General features: G+C 41.1%; 1 protein-coding gene across 1 annotated transcript in view; it reads right to left on the bottom strand.

Annotated features, from left to right (window-relative positions):
• Nucleotides 1–1,678: 1,678 nt before the first annotated feature.
• The window catches only part of LOC102850289 (probable phospholipid-transporting ATPase FetA-like), a 141,902-nt gene continuing 124,915 nt past the window's right edge, over nt 1,679–18,665 (bottom strand). The window contains exons 13-23 of the mRNA XM_006886938.1: nt 15,579–15,743; nt 10,599–10,710; nt 9,779–9,884; nt 9,256–9,403; nt 8,332–8,515; nt 5,948–6,171; nt 4,745–4,828; nt 3,153–3,398; nt 2,854–2,992; nt 1,947–2,077; nt 1,679–1,852 (exon numbers count right to left, since the gene is read on the bottom strand). Coding sequence (XP_006887000.1) covers nt 1,679–1,852; nt 1,947–2,077; nt 2,854–2,992; nt 3,153–3,398; nt 4,745–4,828; nt 5,948–6,171; nt 8,332–8,515; nt 9,256–9,403; nt 9,779–9,884; nt 10,599–10,710; nt 15,579–15,743 — 1,713 coding nt within the window. The remainder of the gene's footprint in view (nt 1,853–1,946; nt 2,078–2,853; nt 2,993–3,152; nt 3,399–4,744; nt 4,829–5,947; nt 6,172–8,331; nt 8,516–9,255; nt 9,404–9,778; nt 9,885–10,598; nt 10,711–15,578; nt 15,744–18,665) is intronic.

The raw sequence follows: 18,665 nt of genomic DNA, 5'->3' as shown, positions 1-18,665 counted from the left end.
CATTCCATTATAATATCATTAGAATTCTGATTTTTAAAAAATATTTTATTTCATTATTTTTTGTGTGTACCATCAAATCAGATCTGACAGGTACAGGAGGAGATTGTTCCTCCTTCTCCAGCAGAGCATCTGGTGGAATAATTCTGATTTCTTGCAGGAAAAAATTGCAGAAGTGATAGAACAATGTAATTAGTATCATATGCAAATAAAATTTTGCTGAAGATCATGTTTACAGCAATACATCAACAGAGAATTGCCAGAAATTTAAGCTGTATTTAGAGGATGACAAGGAATAAGAGGTTTCATTGCTAACAGTAGATATATCCTGGCTAAAAGTGGAGAATACCAGAAAGATTTCTACCTGTGTTTTAATGGATATACAAAGGCATTCAAGTGTATAAATTGCAACAAATGATGCATAATGTTGTGAAGACTGGCAATTCCAAAACATTTAATTGTGCTTATGCAGAACCTGATTATAGATCAATAAGCTGTAATTAAAATGGAATTAACTTATTTGCAAACAAATGGAACAAGATTATTTGTATAATTTCTCCTTTTCTGATTATAACCCTGCATTTCCCTCAAAGTACTGAATAAACACGAGCTCTTCCTTACATCCTCAACTTAGCTTATAAATATTTCCTCAGAACCTTTCCTTAGTAGGCAGATTTGGGAGGCCCATTCTATGTCTCCTATATATCTATATATATCCACTTCCTAAACAACATGCCTCTGGAAACTCTATGAACCTTGACAAATGTTGATGGTAGTAGAGGGGCTGCAGGCCTTTTGTTCATAGGGTCACGATGAGTCATACTCGACTCGAAGGTAATCAACAACAACAAATATCCTCTATATCTTCTATAATATACAGTAAAACTTCTACTTTTTCTACTCTAACTTCTGCCTCCATGGTTTTCTGGTAACAAGTGGGACCCCAACAGAATGTACAAACCATTCCACTCCAAAATAAAGAATTTATTACACCATAAACTATTTCCCAAGTACATATAATGTTTTTGTCAAAATAATTTTATGGGGTGAAAATAAATGTCAGATATGGCTTATATCCTCTCAAGAAAAGATTTAACAAAATCTCTTTCAGTCTTCTCTCCCAGTTCTGAGACCACAACTTATGTCAGTTCTTGGGCCAAAGACAAAGCAAGAAGATCCTATCTACTTAAGAAGGAACCACTTCAATTTTTTTGTCCAGAAATTCTCCTTCAATGTCTTAAGGCCAACTTTTCATAGTTGCCTTTTCCTTATGCTAGCAAAGGCTGGCAAAAGACTCACCCTCAATTTCCAGCCAATCTTGATAAAGGTGGCTGAGTGGGCTCTTGGAAGGTCTGTGGTTGCCTTGAGTATGGGAGAGAGTAAGGTTATTGTGTCCTGTCTTCTTTTTCATTCCCTATCTTCACCCACTTCACCTTCTACCTCTACATTTGCTTACTTGGATTAAAATTGGGAAGGTTTGCCAGAAGGGAAGCCTGAAGTTGATAGATACTTAGGGATTCCCTGCCCCCCTTTTTCTTAGAGAATGAAGAGGCTGAGCCCCTGGAGAGTGGAGGAGCAGGTTTATGCTGTTTCCCCAAGAATTTCTAATATCTCCTTACTAAATTGCATGAAATAAGGGAGAGGAGCAATGACCGATTTCTTTGGGGCGTCCCAGCGGCCTCTATTTTTTTAAGGATAATTTGGTCTTCATGGTCTTGCCAGAGGTGATGAGGGCCCCAAAGCCCTGCTTGTGGGAGAATGCGTAGGCAGAACGTCGATAGTTGATACATTTCAGCTTGGCTGGAACTGGGGATGGTAGTGGACAGGCCATGCATTCACGAATTCTCGATAAAACCTACAACGAAAGCAAGGATGGCAGAGTATTCATTCACAGACATAAAGGAAATAAGGATCATGAATTATGTATGGATAACTTCCTGTTCTCTCACCTTGTCCACAGTGGTGGGCCAGAACAGTGATTTGAGATATTTGTAGCCCATCACAGGCAAGACACAGAGTGCCACGCTGAGGGCAACACTCAGCCACATCTGTGGCTGGTTCAGCGTGTTCTTGGCTACTCCTGAAAACAATCAGCCAAAAGGTGAAAGGCTGAAACAAAGTGGGAGAGGGGTGGCATGATGGAGAGGGGGAAGCCATAAATGAAATACTGTTTTGGTCCAAAGGTGAACATTACCATTTTGGGGATTTAATCTCCTGAAGATAATATAAATGTATAAGATTTGCAATTAGGTCCTTTTTGAAGCTACAGTTACTATGGATTTTAGGTGCTTTTGTCTCATTCTAAATGCAGGGTGGGGGAGTGTGAACAGGTTATGGGGGAATTATAGGGCATTAACCTAGACACAAAAATTAATTGGAGAGCTTTGGGGGATAAATATGACTTAGTGGCCTATTTCCACGTAGAATCCAGTTACATATACATCTCTACTCCTTCTGCATTTTGTCTTAAGAGAAGTGGAGGTGGAAGAAAGACAGATGAGAGGCAACAGATAGGATGCCATAGTAAAGGATACTGGACTGGAATCAGAAAACCTATATTTAAGTCATTTAATTTTGAAAAATCTGCATTTAGTCTTTAAAATTATGTTAACAGGGCATCATTTTAAAGAAGGTAAGACACAGCTTATATAGGACACAGCTTTGTGTTCATCATAGGATTACTATCACAATCATATCAGGTAAGGAAGTAGAAAATATCTTGGAAATACTAATAAGGTAAAAAAAAGACATCCTTTAGTAAGAGCTACTCAGTAAACATTAAACAAATATAATTGGTTAACCTCCCTTCCCATCCTTCCCCCATCTCACACATACCACCACTGGGCAAGGCCTTACCTAGGAACTGGAAGATGTTGGGGAACAATAGGCACAACTCATCACTATAAAGGAAGAATATGTTGCAGAAGTAGAAGCACAGGCTACCCCAGATGAAGAAATGGCTTATGATCGTCCAGTAGTTTGTTTCCAGGGCAATCTGAAAAGTGTTCTCTTAAATGCAGTACTCTGTGTTCTAGGAACTAGTACCACCAGCTTTCTCATTTTTCATAATGGATGATACTCCCATCTCCTTCTCCTTCCCTCTTTCCCAACCAACTTCCTTATCCAATCCTTTACTCCATCCCCACTAATCATACCTGCATTGTGACCACATAGAGCAAGGAGACCTGTACCATCATGGAAAAAGACTGGTAATCAGAGATTTCCTTCCCATCATTGCGCACTGAATTGTAAATGGTCTCCATGGGGACAAAGAACAGTACAAGAGAACTATAGATCCCATGCATAAAACACTTCACAAATTCCTTCTTGTTGAAATAGAGGTTTTCCTGGCCTGGTTCATATAGCTCTGGGAAATAGAGGCTCCATGATTCATTCACATCCTGAAAATATCAGAGTTGGAAGGCAGGTTCAGAGTTTCTCCACAAAAGATCTCATGTCCACCAGTGTGGAGGATTTCCCCCAGAACTGAGTTTTAGATTGTCTCTTGCAGCTCTCTGGGAAACTCATGGATTACTTGAGAAGTAGAACCAGAGAACAGAACTATAAACCCTTCCTGAAATCTTACTCTTTAGGCAAAAATTGCTGAAGAAAACTAGGCAAGAGCCAATATGGTGTGAAAAGTTAGTTAGGATGAGGAGTTAAGTAAGAAGGGAGAAATTAGGATTGGAATAACTAGAAGGAAAAACTAGAGCCTGGGATGTAGCAGACACCTGAAATATGAGCCTTCAGGCTGAAGTGTTCTTTAATTGAATGTTCATAGGTCAAAAGCAAGTAAAAAGCAGGATTGTAAGAGAAAAGTCAGTAGGAGCCAGTCAATCCCTTGGAAATATCCATGTTCTGTGATTTCCTTTCTATTCCCACAGCTATTGGGGTGAATTCTAGTGGGAAGATTGTCCATGTGAATAATACTGGAGCATCCTTATCTTTTAAGTATGAAACATGAGATAGCAAAATTTGGGGTTTGCATTTATAGATCCCTAGAAGTAGATCACTGAGATTACACAGGACTATTGAGTGATATTACTCACCCTTATTTCTTCTTTGAAGTTGGCATATAGTATAAAAAGAATTTTCTTGAGTCACTACCCTAATGGACCAGGAGCCTTGAGCCTATGATGGTTTATTTTAGCTAATTCATTCCTCTTTGGAGGAATGTGTCCAGGATGGGAGTTAAGGGTAGAAGAGGAATGAGAGGTGGGTCACCCGGGCATCAAGCCCAAGGGAACGTGTAGTAGTGACAGATGGTATCACCTAGGCTAGCTACTACCTATGGCTCACAGTATCGTAGCCACACATAAACCTATGCTATTCCTTCAATACCTCTCACCTAGACCTCTATACATTGGCTTATCTCACCTTCATTACTTCTATGTGAGTCTCTCCTTCTTTGAAAGCTTTGGCTTTTTTTAGTTCAGTCTCATTAACTCTGTCCTTTCATGACACTTATATAGATTCAGTTTACCAGACAGCACAATTTTCATGTTCCTCTCTATAAGAATAAAACTGACATAGGAAAACTTGGATTTTCAAACTAATAATTATTTTCTATGGAGAATGATTCTTTATCCCATTATACCCATCCAAATTATGAACTCTCTTCCCTGTTCTAAAAGGTATTGTTTATATTTGACTTTGCAGAGCTCTTGCTGAATTCCTCACTCTTGAGAACATTCTTCAAGGGTCTGGGGGCTTCAGCATTGACTGAGAGGTTTTCCTCTGGTCTTACCTGATCAAACAGACTGAGGGCCAGGACAGGGAGGGAGGTGTAGATTAGGTTGTAGAAGGTAATGAACCAGGTATCATAAACCGCCTAGAAGGATATCAAGGAAACTTCTTAGACTTCTTTTTCCCCCCAAGCTCTAGCTCTCTACCTTCTAAGGCCCAAGGCATCTTCATCTTCCCATCATTGCTACCATACTAATCTGATTTCAGCAATCTGATTTGCTAAGTTGATACCCTATACCCTCACACTCAAGTCAATATTCAAACTTCTCTTTAGAATTCTGACTGTCCCAGGCAGGGGCAGCATCACAGCAAGGTTTCAAGGCAGATCTGGACCACCTTCACCATGACCTGCCTTGATCCTTCTTGAATAGAAAGAACCCAGAGTGTGTGCTAGGAAATGTTGGCTGTATCCCTGCACCCTCAGACATGTAAACCTCTGGGTTCTTTTCTCTTTCTAGCATAGTTTCTATAGTACTGGATACCTTCTGACACTGGCAAGGAGAATAGACTCAGTAACCTTTCCCTAGTTGAGTACTCCATCCAGGAGACTTGAGAGGCCCCTTTTCATACTAGTTATGTCAACTCCTGGGAGTATACAAGTCTTTTACTGTTTCCTGACTTGGTTTGTTTTCCCTGGATCCCACAGTAACAAGGATAATATGGATCCTCCAAGGATCCTGAAGTTGCTTCTCTTGGGAATCCTTGAGAAACTACTGAAGTTGTTTCTGTAGGGAAAACTCTATGTTTGTGGAGAATGTACAGGATATGAGTGGGGTTAGGAGAGTGAGAGAGAAGAGGAGAAATGAAGTGAAGCTACTGTTTTAAGTATGGCTACAGATGAACTCTAACCAGTCTGTCTGGCATAATCCAGAGGCTCCTCCAAGAGGCTTTGCCTGTCCCATGGAGATTACTCTGGATACTAAGAAAACTCGTGGATCCAAGAATTTCACAGTATAAGTTTGGAAGCTCTAGGTCTCAATGTCAGGGAAAAATGAAAATAGCTAATGGGAGAACTCTAGGATAAGAGTCATAGTCAATGAGTCGGGCCAGAGAAGTCAGGGTTTGGAAATCCAAAGTTAGCATAGGATGGAAAGTGGAATCAACATGAATGCTGGAGATTTTTGGATGGGTAGCAGTATATTACACTGATCTCTAGAAGAAGAGAAGGGTTCTAAGCAGGCTGAAGTAGGGGTATGACTCCTACCTGTGCAGAGAAACCACTGAAGAAAGCATACCAGAAGTGCACCAGGGTGAAGGCAAAATTTTTGTAAAAGAAGTAGTTAAGAAACTTGCACATGCGATTATATGACCAGCGGCCATGGATCAAGAGCAGACGCTGGAGATAGCAGAACTGGGAAATGCTGAAGTCACTGCTGAGCGTGGCCTGCATCCCTTCCTGGCCGCTGATGCCGACTCCAACATGGGCAGCTGCAAGGAAATCCAAGAAGATTCTCAGCCACAGAACTCATTCACTGGGCTTCCAGGCTGGGAAGTGCGAAGGGAAACTGGAGAGGATGCTGCACTAACCCCTTATTTACAGCTGGAAAATAGTGTTAGGCACAACTCAAAATGGCATTTACTGGATAAGTCTTTTCTCTTTAGTGAACTGCCCCTCTTCTGCAAATCATGAAATAATTATATATACTCTCTTTTGGATGCTGTCACTCAAGAAGACTGGTCAAGCCAGGACTATCCTGGATTGCCTTTGTCTCTAATCAAGTCATCTAGGCTCTTTCCTACTGTTTAAATGCTGAGCTAACATTTTCTTGTTATTCCTGTAAGTCACTTAAATCCATTAAAGAGAAAGAAAGGATGTTAATAGAAGAAAATAGTTAACTACTTGAGTTATCCAAGGGAATGATATTTGACTGTTGGGAGTAGTTTGTGATTTATATACTGTGTTAGTGATAGCAAGATCTTCAGGAAGCTTATGATGATTGTGTGTGTGGTGTGTTTGGAGAGAAGCTTCTGAAAGTTTTAGTCAGGGAAAGTTTTAGGACAGATCCTGGTACCTACTGCACTGCTTAATAGGATAATTAAAATTTCCAAGTGCCTAAAAACTGATCACTTGCTATTCATCTGAGAGCTGGACAATGAGTAGGGATGACAAAAGAAGGACTGATGTCTTTGAATTGTGTTGTTAAAGAACAGCACTGAACACCCAAGGACTAACAAAAGAACAAATATATCTTGGATAGAGTACAGCCAGAGTACTCTTTGGAGGCAAGGATGATGAGGCTTTGCCTCACATATTTTGCGTATATAGTTAGGAGGGGGCTAATCCTTGGAAAGAGACTTGATATTTGGAAGGGTAGTAGGCTGGTGAAGGGGAGGAAGACCTTCAATAAGATGGACTGACCCAGTGACTGATTCAGTGGGCTCTAATGTGTGAGGAAGTATGGGGATGGCACAGAATAGGACAGGATTCAGATCTGTTGTTCATCAGGTCACTATGAGTAGTACCTGACTTGACAGCATGTAACAATTAACAACAAAACCCAGAGATGTTCTAGAAACTGAGCAAAAACACTTTTCAATGTTGAAGCTCAGGCTGGAATACTGACTATTATTTCCCAGGTTCTGAAAAAAAGGATGGGCTAGAGAACATCTAGATTTTGCTCATATTACTGGTCCCACAAGCTACTCTAGAACCACAAGTTATTGGAGATTACCAACATTCAAATGAAATGAAAACTGGTATATTTCAGCCATTTGTCTCTATTGGTCTGAAGATCTCAGTAAGTCCCCTGTTCTCTTCCAATCAGGAAGGGCAAGCCCTTGAGAATACTATGTCAGGGGGAAAAAGGTCTCTGTATTGGGCCTTCCAGAAAATTCCCTAGCTGAGCAGTGTTTTCTTCTGCCCAGTGTTGCTCAGGCTGACAGCCATAAAAAAGAGAACAGATTATAACATCCATCTCATTGTTCTTTCTGTGGGTGTTGGGGCCATCTCAGAAAGATGGTACAGTAGTTGCACAGCCTGATGTTGTGTGATGCACATGTTCTTGTAGAAGCTAGTGTATCTGTCGGTTTGAGTGTAAGTGTATGAAGCTGAGTGGGTCTAAGCCTGTGGAAATGGAATGACATATGCATGTGTGAAAAGTAAGAGAATGTAGGATGCTCTTCTTGCTCCAGCAACACCTACGATATCAACACCTATGGCCAAAGTGGAGATGTGACGTGAGATAAGACCTTGGGTCAGGGGCTTAGGTAAGAGCCAGTGTTGCCAGGACTGAGAACTTTGTTGGACAACTGGAGGTGGGAAGCCAATATTGGCAGGAGTGAGAACTTGGGAGTACTGGCCTAAAGCCACAAGGCTCGGGGCTGAGGTGCTTGTGTATATATTTTGAAAGCTGTCTTGACTATATTCTGTTATTAATCTGGATTATAACCTTTTGACTTCCTCCCCTCCAAAAAAGTAGAGAAAAGTATGAGTACAGGAATGAGGAGCGTGAATGTAGTTGCAAAACAATGTGATTGTGTAACATATTTGATATGAAGGCGTGTGAGTTAGCAATAGTGTCAAGTATGCCTATGTTGACTTCCATCAACAGTTTAAGGCTAGACTTTCCTCCCCATCCTCTCACATGCCTTTGATCATGCCGACGTCATTGGCCCCATCCCCGATGGCCAGTGTCACCATCTTCTTGTACCTTTTCACCAGGTTTACTACCTGGGCCTTCTGATGTGGTGTCATCCTGCAGCAGATCACTCCGTTGCACATGCATGCTGTTCGGAGCAGTTCAAACTTCAGGTTTCCTTCTAGAGCATAGGCCTGCAACACCAGGACACACTCTCTTTCCAGGTGGACCAAAAAGGCCTTCAGTGCAAGACATTCCCAGGACATTCTTCTCCCCTGTACTCTCCTGTCTCTCATAGAGCAGGCACAGCTAGATATACCCATGGCTTTCCCACCTGTAAGTGAGGTCAAAGGGCACTCTGGTGGCTTAATGGTAAGGAATTTTGCTGCCAATGCAAAGTTTGACTTCACTAGCTGCTCTGTGGGAGAAAGATGGACAGTGTCCTGCTACACAATTTACTGCCTCTGAAAACACACTGGGGGGTTAGCTATAGGTCGTTCTGATGCAATGATACACAAAAAGAAGCAGTGAGACCAAATCCACAAATCTGATCTAGCCATCTTCACATGTGACTCAGTCTTTAGTATGAAATCTTTCACTAGGTCAAATAAGAAGCAAGTGACTTCTTAGAAGACTACTTTCTGCTTGTTTTCTTACTGCTTCTAAGTTACAGGTCACTAGAATGAGAAAATAATTTGGCTACAAAAGGAAAATGACTTGGACTTCTCAGGCAGTTTCATTCTGTTGGACACAGGGTCACTAGTAGTCAGAGCCAACAACAAAGAAGTGTGAGGAAGGGTGTTTGCTGGCCAGGGGACCCTGGGTGAAAGCTTAGTAAGGTGACTCATGGAATAGGAAAGTGGGTTTGTGATTTCCCTGAAGTAGACTGGACCTAAGAAGGAATGTTCTTGCAAGTCAAGAACATGTTGCTCACCATGCTACAGCCATTGATGATCAAGCCATATTTGCCATTGGGCTCCTCCTCAGGTATTCTGGGGTATTTTTTTTTATTTGTGGTGAGATAAGTTGTTATTGGATCTGTTTCCAGCAGTGAATCTGGTTTCATACAGTATCTTGCTGACCTGAAAGCCAAGAGTAGTTGATCAACCTCTGATCAGGAAATCCTTACCTTCTATGTCCCAGGCTGGAGGGGGGCAAAGCGGGCACAGAGCCTCTGAAGGTAGCAGCTAGGAGCTCAGAACTGATTGCCCCTGACATCTGCCTTGGGATTCTGAGCATGCACACACCGTACTTCTTCATCCCCCATACTACCACCTTCTCTAGCTCTAGTGCTGCTTCACCAAATTCTCTACATTTTAGGGTAGTTTTGTGGTTTTTTTTTTCCTTACCCTCCATTTCTTCTTTGTCCTTCTGATTGTGTGGGGGCCATATTGAGTGAAAAGATGGTGGAATATTTTAAAACCAGTGATTAATTATGGCAGCTCTCCCAACTGTACCTGAGTTCTTGCCAAACAGTCTCATTATCACTGCCTTCTATGATAAACACCCCATCCATTTCTTCATTAAATATGTTACAGGAGTAGGCAATGTTCACAGCAGTCTCTGCAGGAAAAGTGGAACACAGGTCTGACTTTAACTGAGAATGACATACTAGGACAGGATCTTCACAATGCACAGGTTCATGGGCTCTAACAGTGGGCTGCAGAGGCCAATTGTCTACATTTCCCCATTTCCCATGGATATGAAGTATAGTTTTCATTTTCCAGTGGAGACAATAGTCAAACCCACAAAAGACTGTCTTCCTGGCACAGACGGGCAAATTATCAATAACTATAACTAGAATAATTCTAGCTCAAACTTCTCTACAAACTGTCCACCTATTTGTTAAAACAATTCCAATCTGTATTTACTTTTCTAAGCACTCAAGATATTATATTTCCTTAACAGCACTGTACCCATTTCTGTGCTAGAGTTCATAGGGGATTGTGATAAGTTTTAGGTTGTAGTGCTTCCTTTATATCAAGAATCCCAGAACTTCAATAAAATGAAGACTTGATTGGGGAAAAAAAAAAGAATCCCAGAACTTAAAGGGATTTCTCAGTGTGACTTAGCTGACAGCGATCATGTCGACTGATTAATCTATGTGTCCCCAATGTCTTAATACAGAATCTGGTATAAATCTATGCTTGGTAAAATGTATACAAGGCTGAGCAACAAGGTATTTTGTAAGGACTTGTTGATCTCAGTTACAAAATATTTGTCAGGAAATGGCTAAGGTGAGTGGGGGGATTGGTTGGGCTAGAAGCTCCTCCTTACCTTGCTTATCTCCAGTTAAAACCCACACTTTAATTTTGGCCTTGTTTAGGGTGAGGATTGTCTCAGGTACTCCATCCTGCAGCTTGTCTTCTATGGCTGTGGCTCCTAGCAGCTTTGAATAAAGTTCACAGGAGTGAGGAAAAAGGAGAGAGTAACAACATCTAGTGCTACCTAGCAACTGAACTGAACTAGCATCATTACAGTAAGTGATGTCCTGACATAATTATACCCCAATGATATAAAACTCAGTATAATGTACCTCTTAACTCATACAGCTTTATAACCATACACTAAAACAAAATTCAGAAACAGAACAATAGGAGCAGAAAGAGAAAGGGACTTATTCAAGTCAAGCATGAAACTATGACCAAATTCTAAACTAAGTTTCTGTTTTTCAATACACTTTCACTCCTTTGACTCATAGCACCCTTCCTGACTTTGGTCTCTAATATTATTGAGTCCCAGACAAAGGATCCCTGTATCTCCTTCCAGACGTTCCTTCAAGGAACAAGGGCTTGCGAGAGCTCCATTCGTTTATCTCCACTGGGGCCCTCTTAAGGTTTTTTTCTTAGAGTGATAGCACCTTGATCTAACATCACTCTTTCTCTGTATAGTTCCCCAATGGCACCAACCACAGGGATGAACACAAAGACTGAGAGATTGAGGAACTAACTAACAGATGGACAAAGTAGATTCATGCTAGACTTCTAGAAGGGTAGTCGAGAAACACAAACACTGTGTTTCTGAAGAGAAAGGTTTGGGATATTTGGTAAATTCAAATATTCTCACCTAATATCAGTAATTTCTCTTTACAGTAGAGGCAGTCTGGCCCAAAACTCTAGGGTCATCTTTTTTCTCTCAAATCTTATAATACAATCCATCAGCAAATTATGTTGAGTCTTTCTTTTAAAAGTATACAGATTCTAATCATTCTTCAACACATTTACCCTAAATCTAGGCTGGCTATAGACCAAGCAAATTATTGTCATCTCATACCTATATTATTGAAATAACTTTCTAATTGGTCTATTTCATACAAAATGCAACCAGAATGCTCCTTGGAGGCAAGAATAGCAAATCTTCATCTCTCATCCTTTGGGCATGTTGCTAGGAAAGGCTATTCCTTGGAGAAGGACATCATGCTTGGAAAGGTGGAGGGTTAATAAAAGAGAGGAAGACTCCCAATGAGATGGACTGACACAGTGACTGCACTAATAGGCTCAAGTGTGTCAGAGATGATGAGGATGGCACTGAATAGACAGCATTTAGGCCTGTTGTTTATAGGGTTATGATAAGTCATACTCAACTTGATGTCATCTAATAACAACAACATAGCCAATAGAGCACTCTGGTAGTCTTGTCTATAGGGAGCGATGCTGCTAACCCAAAGGCCACACCTCTCTGGGGGTTCAAATCCATCAGTGGCTTCATAGGAGAAATATAGTCAACTCCTCCCATGTGTTTTATAGTCTCAGAAGAAGTGTTGGTGTTGAATCCATTCTGACTTGTTGGCAATTAATTTGAATTTTTCAGTTTAGCAGTTGTTGTTGTTACGTTGTTATGTGCCGTCAAGTTGCTTGCGACTCATAGCGACCCTAGGTACAACAGCCCTAAACCCTGCTCTATCGTGTGCCAATCTCACTGCCTCTGACACACCCATCCCGATTACCCCAGTCACTAAATCAATCCACCTCATAGAGGGTCTTCCCCTTTTGCGCCATCCCTCCACCCTCCCAAGCATGATGTCCCTCTCCAAGGACGTCTCCCTCCTTGTAACATGTCCAAAGTATGTCAGACAAAGCCTCTGAATCCTTGCCTCCAAGGAGCAGCCTAGTTTAAGCCTCTCCAGGATGAATCTGTTTATTTTCTTGGCAGTCCAGGGTACATTCAATACTCTTTTCCAGCACCACAGTTAAAAGGCATCAATTCTCCTTCTATCCTCCTTAGTCACTGTCCAACTCTCTGATGCATAACAAGTGATTGCAAAGACCATGGCCTATATCAGGTGCACCTTAGTCTCCAGAGAGACACCATCGCTCTTGAGTACTTTAGAGAGGTCCCTAACAGCAGACTTTCCCATTGCAATATGTTTTTTTATTTCCTGGATGCTGGTGCCAAGAGTGTTGACTGTGGAGCCGAGCAAACTGAAGCTGTGAACAATCACAATCTCTTCGCCATCCATCCTGATGCTACCAATTGGTCCAGTGGTGAGAATCTTTGTCTTCTTGACATTGAGCCTCAGTCCATACTGAAGGCTGCAGTCCTTGACCCTCTGCATCAAGTCCATGAGGTCCTCCTCAGTTTCAGCAAGCAGGGTTGTATCATCTGCATAACGCAGATTGTAAAGAGATCTTCCACCAATCCTGACGCCACCATTCTCCAGCCCAGCCTCCCAGATAATCTGCTCTGCATACAGGTTGAAAAGGTATGGAGACAGGACACATACCTGGCGTACACCCTTCCCAATTTTGAACCATGCAGTGTTACCCTGCTCTGTTCTGACAACTGCCTATTGGTCCAAGTATAGGTTTCGCATTAGCACGATTAAATGTTCTGGGATTCCCATTCTTCTCAGAGTCAGCCACAGTTTGTTACGATCCACACAGTCAAATGCCTTTGCATAATCAATGAAACACAGATAGACATTCTTCTGGTATTCCCTGCTTTCAGCCAAGATCCATCTAATATCCGCTACAATATCCCTAGTACCACGACCCCTTCTAAATCCAACCTGGACTTCTTTCTGGCAGTTCTCTGCTGATGTGCTGTTCCAGTTGTTTTTGGATAATCTTCAGTAGAATCTTGCTTGCATGTGAAATCAATGATGTTGTTCTGTAGTTTACACACTCTGTTGGGTCACCCTTCTTTGGAATGGGAACAAATATAGATCTCTTCCAGTCAATCTCAAAATAGCATCCAGAGTAATCATTTTAAAAACCATCACCATTATTTTTCTGGTTGACTGTTTCAGTTGGTTTCCTATTTCAACATGAATCTTTACAGTAGTTTATGATGTCATTGTTACTGTGTGCCATTGAGTCAGGATTGACTCACAGCTGGCCCTCCAGTTAGTGTTCAGAGGCAGTAAATCACATGCAAGGTGACTGTCCATCCTTCTCTCATGGAGCAGCTGTGGATTCGAACCACATGTCTTTGAAATGGCAATGTAGTTTCTTACCAGTAGGGCTTCCTAGTAATCTGTGTTGTTGTGTACTGTTGAGTTGGAACAAACCCATAGTTGACCCTCCAGAGAGTTTTCAGAGATGGTTAATCATGTGGGAGGAGATTGCCCATCTTTCTTCCATGGTATTCCTGCATTTATTCTGGATTGCAGCGCAGCTTCTTACCACTAGGCTACTAGAGGACCCCTAGTACTTCTCTGCCTCATCTCCTATTCTCTCTCTTTGCTGTTCTAGCTGTATTGGCTGCCTTGCTATTCAACTAGCAGGTTAGCATGCTCCTCTTCCAGAGCATTTGCACGTACTCTTCCCTTCTGAAAAGCCAATGCTCTAGAGATTGGCTTAATTTTCCATCTCTTTCGGATCTCTTTTCATCTAGCTTATTTCCCCCTGCAGCTCAGTGTCCTCTTCTGTCTCTGGTGTGGCAGGAGATCAGGAACAACAGCTCAAGCAGCTTGTATGCAAAGGTGCTCAGGTCAGCCCTCTGCCTCAGAGAGCTAAAACAATTGTTTCCTCTGCTTGAAGTTCTATATGCTAAAGTTTCTTGTCATGTTTGGAACCTTGGATGGCCCTGCAGCAGTGAAGGCAAGGACCTTCAGATGGAGGGACCTATCACCCCAGGGACACTTCAGTCCTGTCTCCCCACAAGCAATAGAGAATGCTTGCTCTCGGCACACAGCCTCACCTTCATATAGCTTCCTCTATAGTTTCTGTGAAGACTCATTACCCTATTTAAAATCATAACTGTGCCTTCATCTCCTTCCATGCACACGATACTCTCTTACTCCTTTATGGCTTTATTTCTCCACACTACTCTCACATCTAACACACTACAAGCTTTGTGTTGTCGTTGTTGTTGTTATGTGCCATCAAGTTGCCTGTGATTCACAGTGACCCTATGTACCACAGCCCTAATATATATTTATGTTCTCCAACGAGAACATAACTTCCATGAGGGCAAGGATTTTTTTTCCCTATTTTATCCACTGTTATTTGCCAGGGCTTAGAACAGTGCCTGCCATTTAATATGAATGCATATGTGAATATTTTTGTCTTGATTACTCTATCAAGCAAAGCTGTTTAGAAAGAGCTCTGGTGGTCCAGTGGCGAAAAGCTGCACTGCAATCCTGAAGTCATGTTGTTCAAGTTCACCAGCTGCTCTCCATGAGAAAGACAATCTCTTCTGTGTGATTAACTGCCTCTGAAAATATGCTGGAGGATCAGCTATGTGTCAGTTCTGACTTGATGATACACAACAACAACAAAAGTTTATCATTTAGCTCTGACTTACCTAATTTGTGCATGATTCAGATCTTGCTTTCTCTAAGATTTCTAGGGAGCTCTGGTGGCCTAGTGGCAAGAAGCTGAGCTGCAATCCTGAAGGTACACCAGATGCTCCACTGGAGAAAGAGAAGCAATCTCCACCTGTACCAGTTGGATCCAACACAATGGTGTACACACACACACACACACACACACAGAGTCGTGTTTGATTTCTTCGTTCCTGGTTAAGTAGCTTTGATAGAAAAAGTATTGCCATAAAGATAAAAATGACATGGAGTGCATTTTAAAGTTATTTCTAGATTTTGAAGACCCAAAATATCATGAATTAGCCTGGATTCCAGCAACTATCCTCTAATATAAAGCTTTGATGTTTTCTGACTGGGCCTGCCTTCCTCCCTACTTTTCAGAGAAAGCTGGCACCTAACTTCCATTAAACCATTCTCAAAGCTCTTGCTGAGTCTGCTGGCTGACACCCCAATCCCTATTCTCAGTTTGTTCCTGGCTTCCTTACACTAACCATTAAGTCTTTTTCGATTTCTTCATAGACAATTGATAATTTATCTTGCCGATTTTCCAAAGATAGGTAGGCTTCAGAATGCCTCTTGCTCCATTCCCGGAAGAATTTATCATCCAATTTTCGATAGGCAACCATGAGTGTGCGAAGGCCTTGGCTGGCAAAATCCTGGAAGACATACATGCGTTCTGAGTAAGCCTGGACTGAGTGAAGGCTGAGTTAAGGGAGTGGCAGACTGGCCTTACAGGCCACATATACTTCCTAGTCTTAACTGTAATGGTGGAGCTGTCATAGAAAAATTTATCAAGGTTGGGAATCAAGCATAGCTGGAGATAGAGTACCTAGGGAGAAAGGTGCTAGATTCTAGCTGGAGTTAGCTAACCTGCAGTATGACTTTGAGGGGGGAAAAACCCCAACTTTTTGAAAATTCTTTCTTGTAAAATCAGGATATTAATTCACCCATTACAGAGAGAATAATGATGGGCATGTTATAAGCGTGAAGAGAATAACAAAGGAGTTATCATAATCAATAATCTAAGTAGTATTGGTTTTTGAAAAGCATATATTCCTTGTCATTTTGTTCTCCCCTCCTTTGATCAAGTAGTCAGTGGGTACCTCTCGCAGCATATTTATGTGTTTTTGTCTATAGCTGGTTTGCTCAGTTGAATAGCCATAATGAAGCCATGAGTTAAATGCTATCTGAATGAGTTATCTTTTGCTCGTTGGCCACCAAAATAACCTAATTAACCAACTCATAGCTGATCCTTCAATGTGTTTCCAAGGCTGAAAAATCACATGGGTGATTTCCATCTTCCTCCCACAGAATTGCTGGTGGATTTGAACTGTCCTTCGAGTAGCAGTGCAACTCCCTGAGGACTATAGCAGAGCTCCCTTGTAAAAGCCTTGGATTCATCATTTCTTTTTCTGTTGTTGATCCACACTGTCTTCCTTCCCTCCCTCCTCCCCCCACCCTACTAGTTCCAGAATGTTGTCATATGTATAACGGCCTAATCATATATTCCTTTTAGACACTTCTTCCCCTCATCTGTTCTACTAAAATATTCATTATCTATCAACTCTACGCATTCTCTATCCACCCTATCCCCTTCTGTCCTATTTTATAAACATGGTGTTATATATTTTTCTTTTTGTGGCTGAAATATTTTACTCAGCATAATGTTCTCCAGGCTCCCTCATTTGGGTAATGTATTATGAGTTTGTTGTTTTTCAATGCTGCATAATATTCTATTGTGTGAATATATCATAGCTTCTCTATCCATTTATTTGCTTTTGGGCATTTGGGTTCCTTCTATCTCTTTGCTATTGTGAATAATGTGGCAATAAACATGGGTGTGCATACATCTGTTAGAGTTGTGGTTCTGGTTTCTTTAGGGTATATTCCCAAGTAGTAAAATTGCTGGATCAAAAGGTGTATCTATGTATCTATTTCCTACTTTTTGAGAAAGTGCCAGATGGCCTTCCATAGTGGCTGTACCTTTTTACACTGCCACCAACAGTGAATAAGAGTTCCAATTTCTCCACAACCTCACCAGCATTTGTTGTTTGTTGTCTTGTTGAACTTTGCTATTGCTGCTGGGGTGAGATGATATGTCTTAGGTGGTTTTGGATTAATCATTTCAATATCTTTGCTTTTCCCTCTTCTTTATTCTGGGCAGAGGGAAACTAGTAATTTCATCTTAGATGGTTGCTTGCAAGCTTTCAAAACCACAGCTGGTAATCACCATAGTATCTTTAGGAATATTGATACCAACCCCAAGAGCGGCCCTAGGATCAGCAACTCATTCCTTGAGGGTGTTCATATAACATTATTCCTGTTGGCTCTGTTATATACATGAATATGTTCACAGCATAACTGTATTTTGGTACTGTCCAGTTGGAACTTATAGCTGACCCTTCAATGTGTTTTCTGAGGTAGTAAATTACACAGGAGGAGAATCTACTAAAAGCTCACCTTCCACTGGGTTTTATGAGAGGAGACTGCTCCCACAGAGTCACTGGTGGACCCAAACTTCTAGAGAGGCTGGTCTTTGTGCTAGCTGTGCAACCACCTATGGATTACAGAACCAAAGCTGCCTTTACAATCCTATGTAGGATCACCAGTGTGGTAATTTTCATCTGCCCATTTCTGTTTATTTTTCCTGACTGTCTATATGTGTGCTTATAAATTAGTATTATTGTTGCTGGTTTTGCAGGATAGTCTATGTAATAATGTTTACTTTGGTTGGCTGTATTTCTTGTGCACCTCTCTATCATCTTTTTCTTTACAGGTATTGTGCTGATCACTCCCTTATTATATTTTGCCTTTCCCTTCATCCATCCAAATATGCTTTCATTATCTATTTACTGATTTTTATTCCTCTCTCCCACTGTTCCTATCCCGGGTAACTGTCAAAGAATAATTCTTTATGAAAACCTTTCTTTAGCTTTTCGTAATAGTGAACTTAACATTATTTGTCCTTTTGTGACTGACATTTTACTTAGCATAATATCCTCTAGATTCATCCATGTGATACAGTGTTGCCTGAATTATTCACTATTCTTAGTGTTGCAAAGTACTACACTGTATGTTTATAGCTTGTTTATTCATTCAACCACTGATGACCATATGGGTTGTTTATATATCTTCTTGCAATTGCAAATAATGTTGCAATGAACATGGGCTTGCATATTTTTGTTCATGTTTATTAACTGGATACTGCCTTTTCTTTTATCCATCTTAATATATGTATTATCTGGAATACATGAAGTATGAATGTAGGAAAATTGGAGATTGTAAAAAATTAAATTGAACACATAAAGTTTGATATGCTAGGCATCAGTGATCTGAGATGGATTGGTGTTGGCAACTCTGAATCAAACAATATGATCTAATATGTCAGGAATGATTAATAGGAAGAATGGCATTGCATTAATAGTAAAAATCACAATTTCAAGATCCATCCTGAAGCACAATTTTGTGATAGGATACATTGTTGTTGAGTCCTTTGCGACTCATAGCGACCCTATGCACAACGGCCCTAAACCCTGCTCTATCCTGTGCCATTCGCACTGCCTTTGATACACCCATTC

The sequence above is a fragment of the Elephantulus edwardii genome, unplaced genomic scaffold, assembly GCF_000299155.1.
Source record: "Elephantulus edwardii isolate Elephantulus edwardi_28Jun2011 unplaced genomic scaffold, EleEdw1.0 scaffold00052, whole genome shotgun sequence".
NCBI lineage: Eukaryota > Metazoa > Chordata > Mammalia > Macroscelidea > Macroscelididae > Elephantulus > Elephantulus edwardii.
This window is presented reverse-complemented; position numbering and strand designations above follow the sequence as displayed.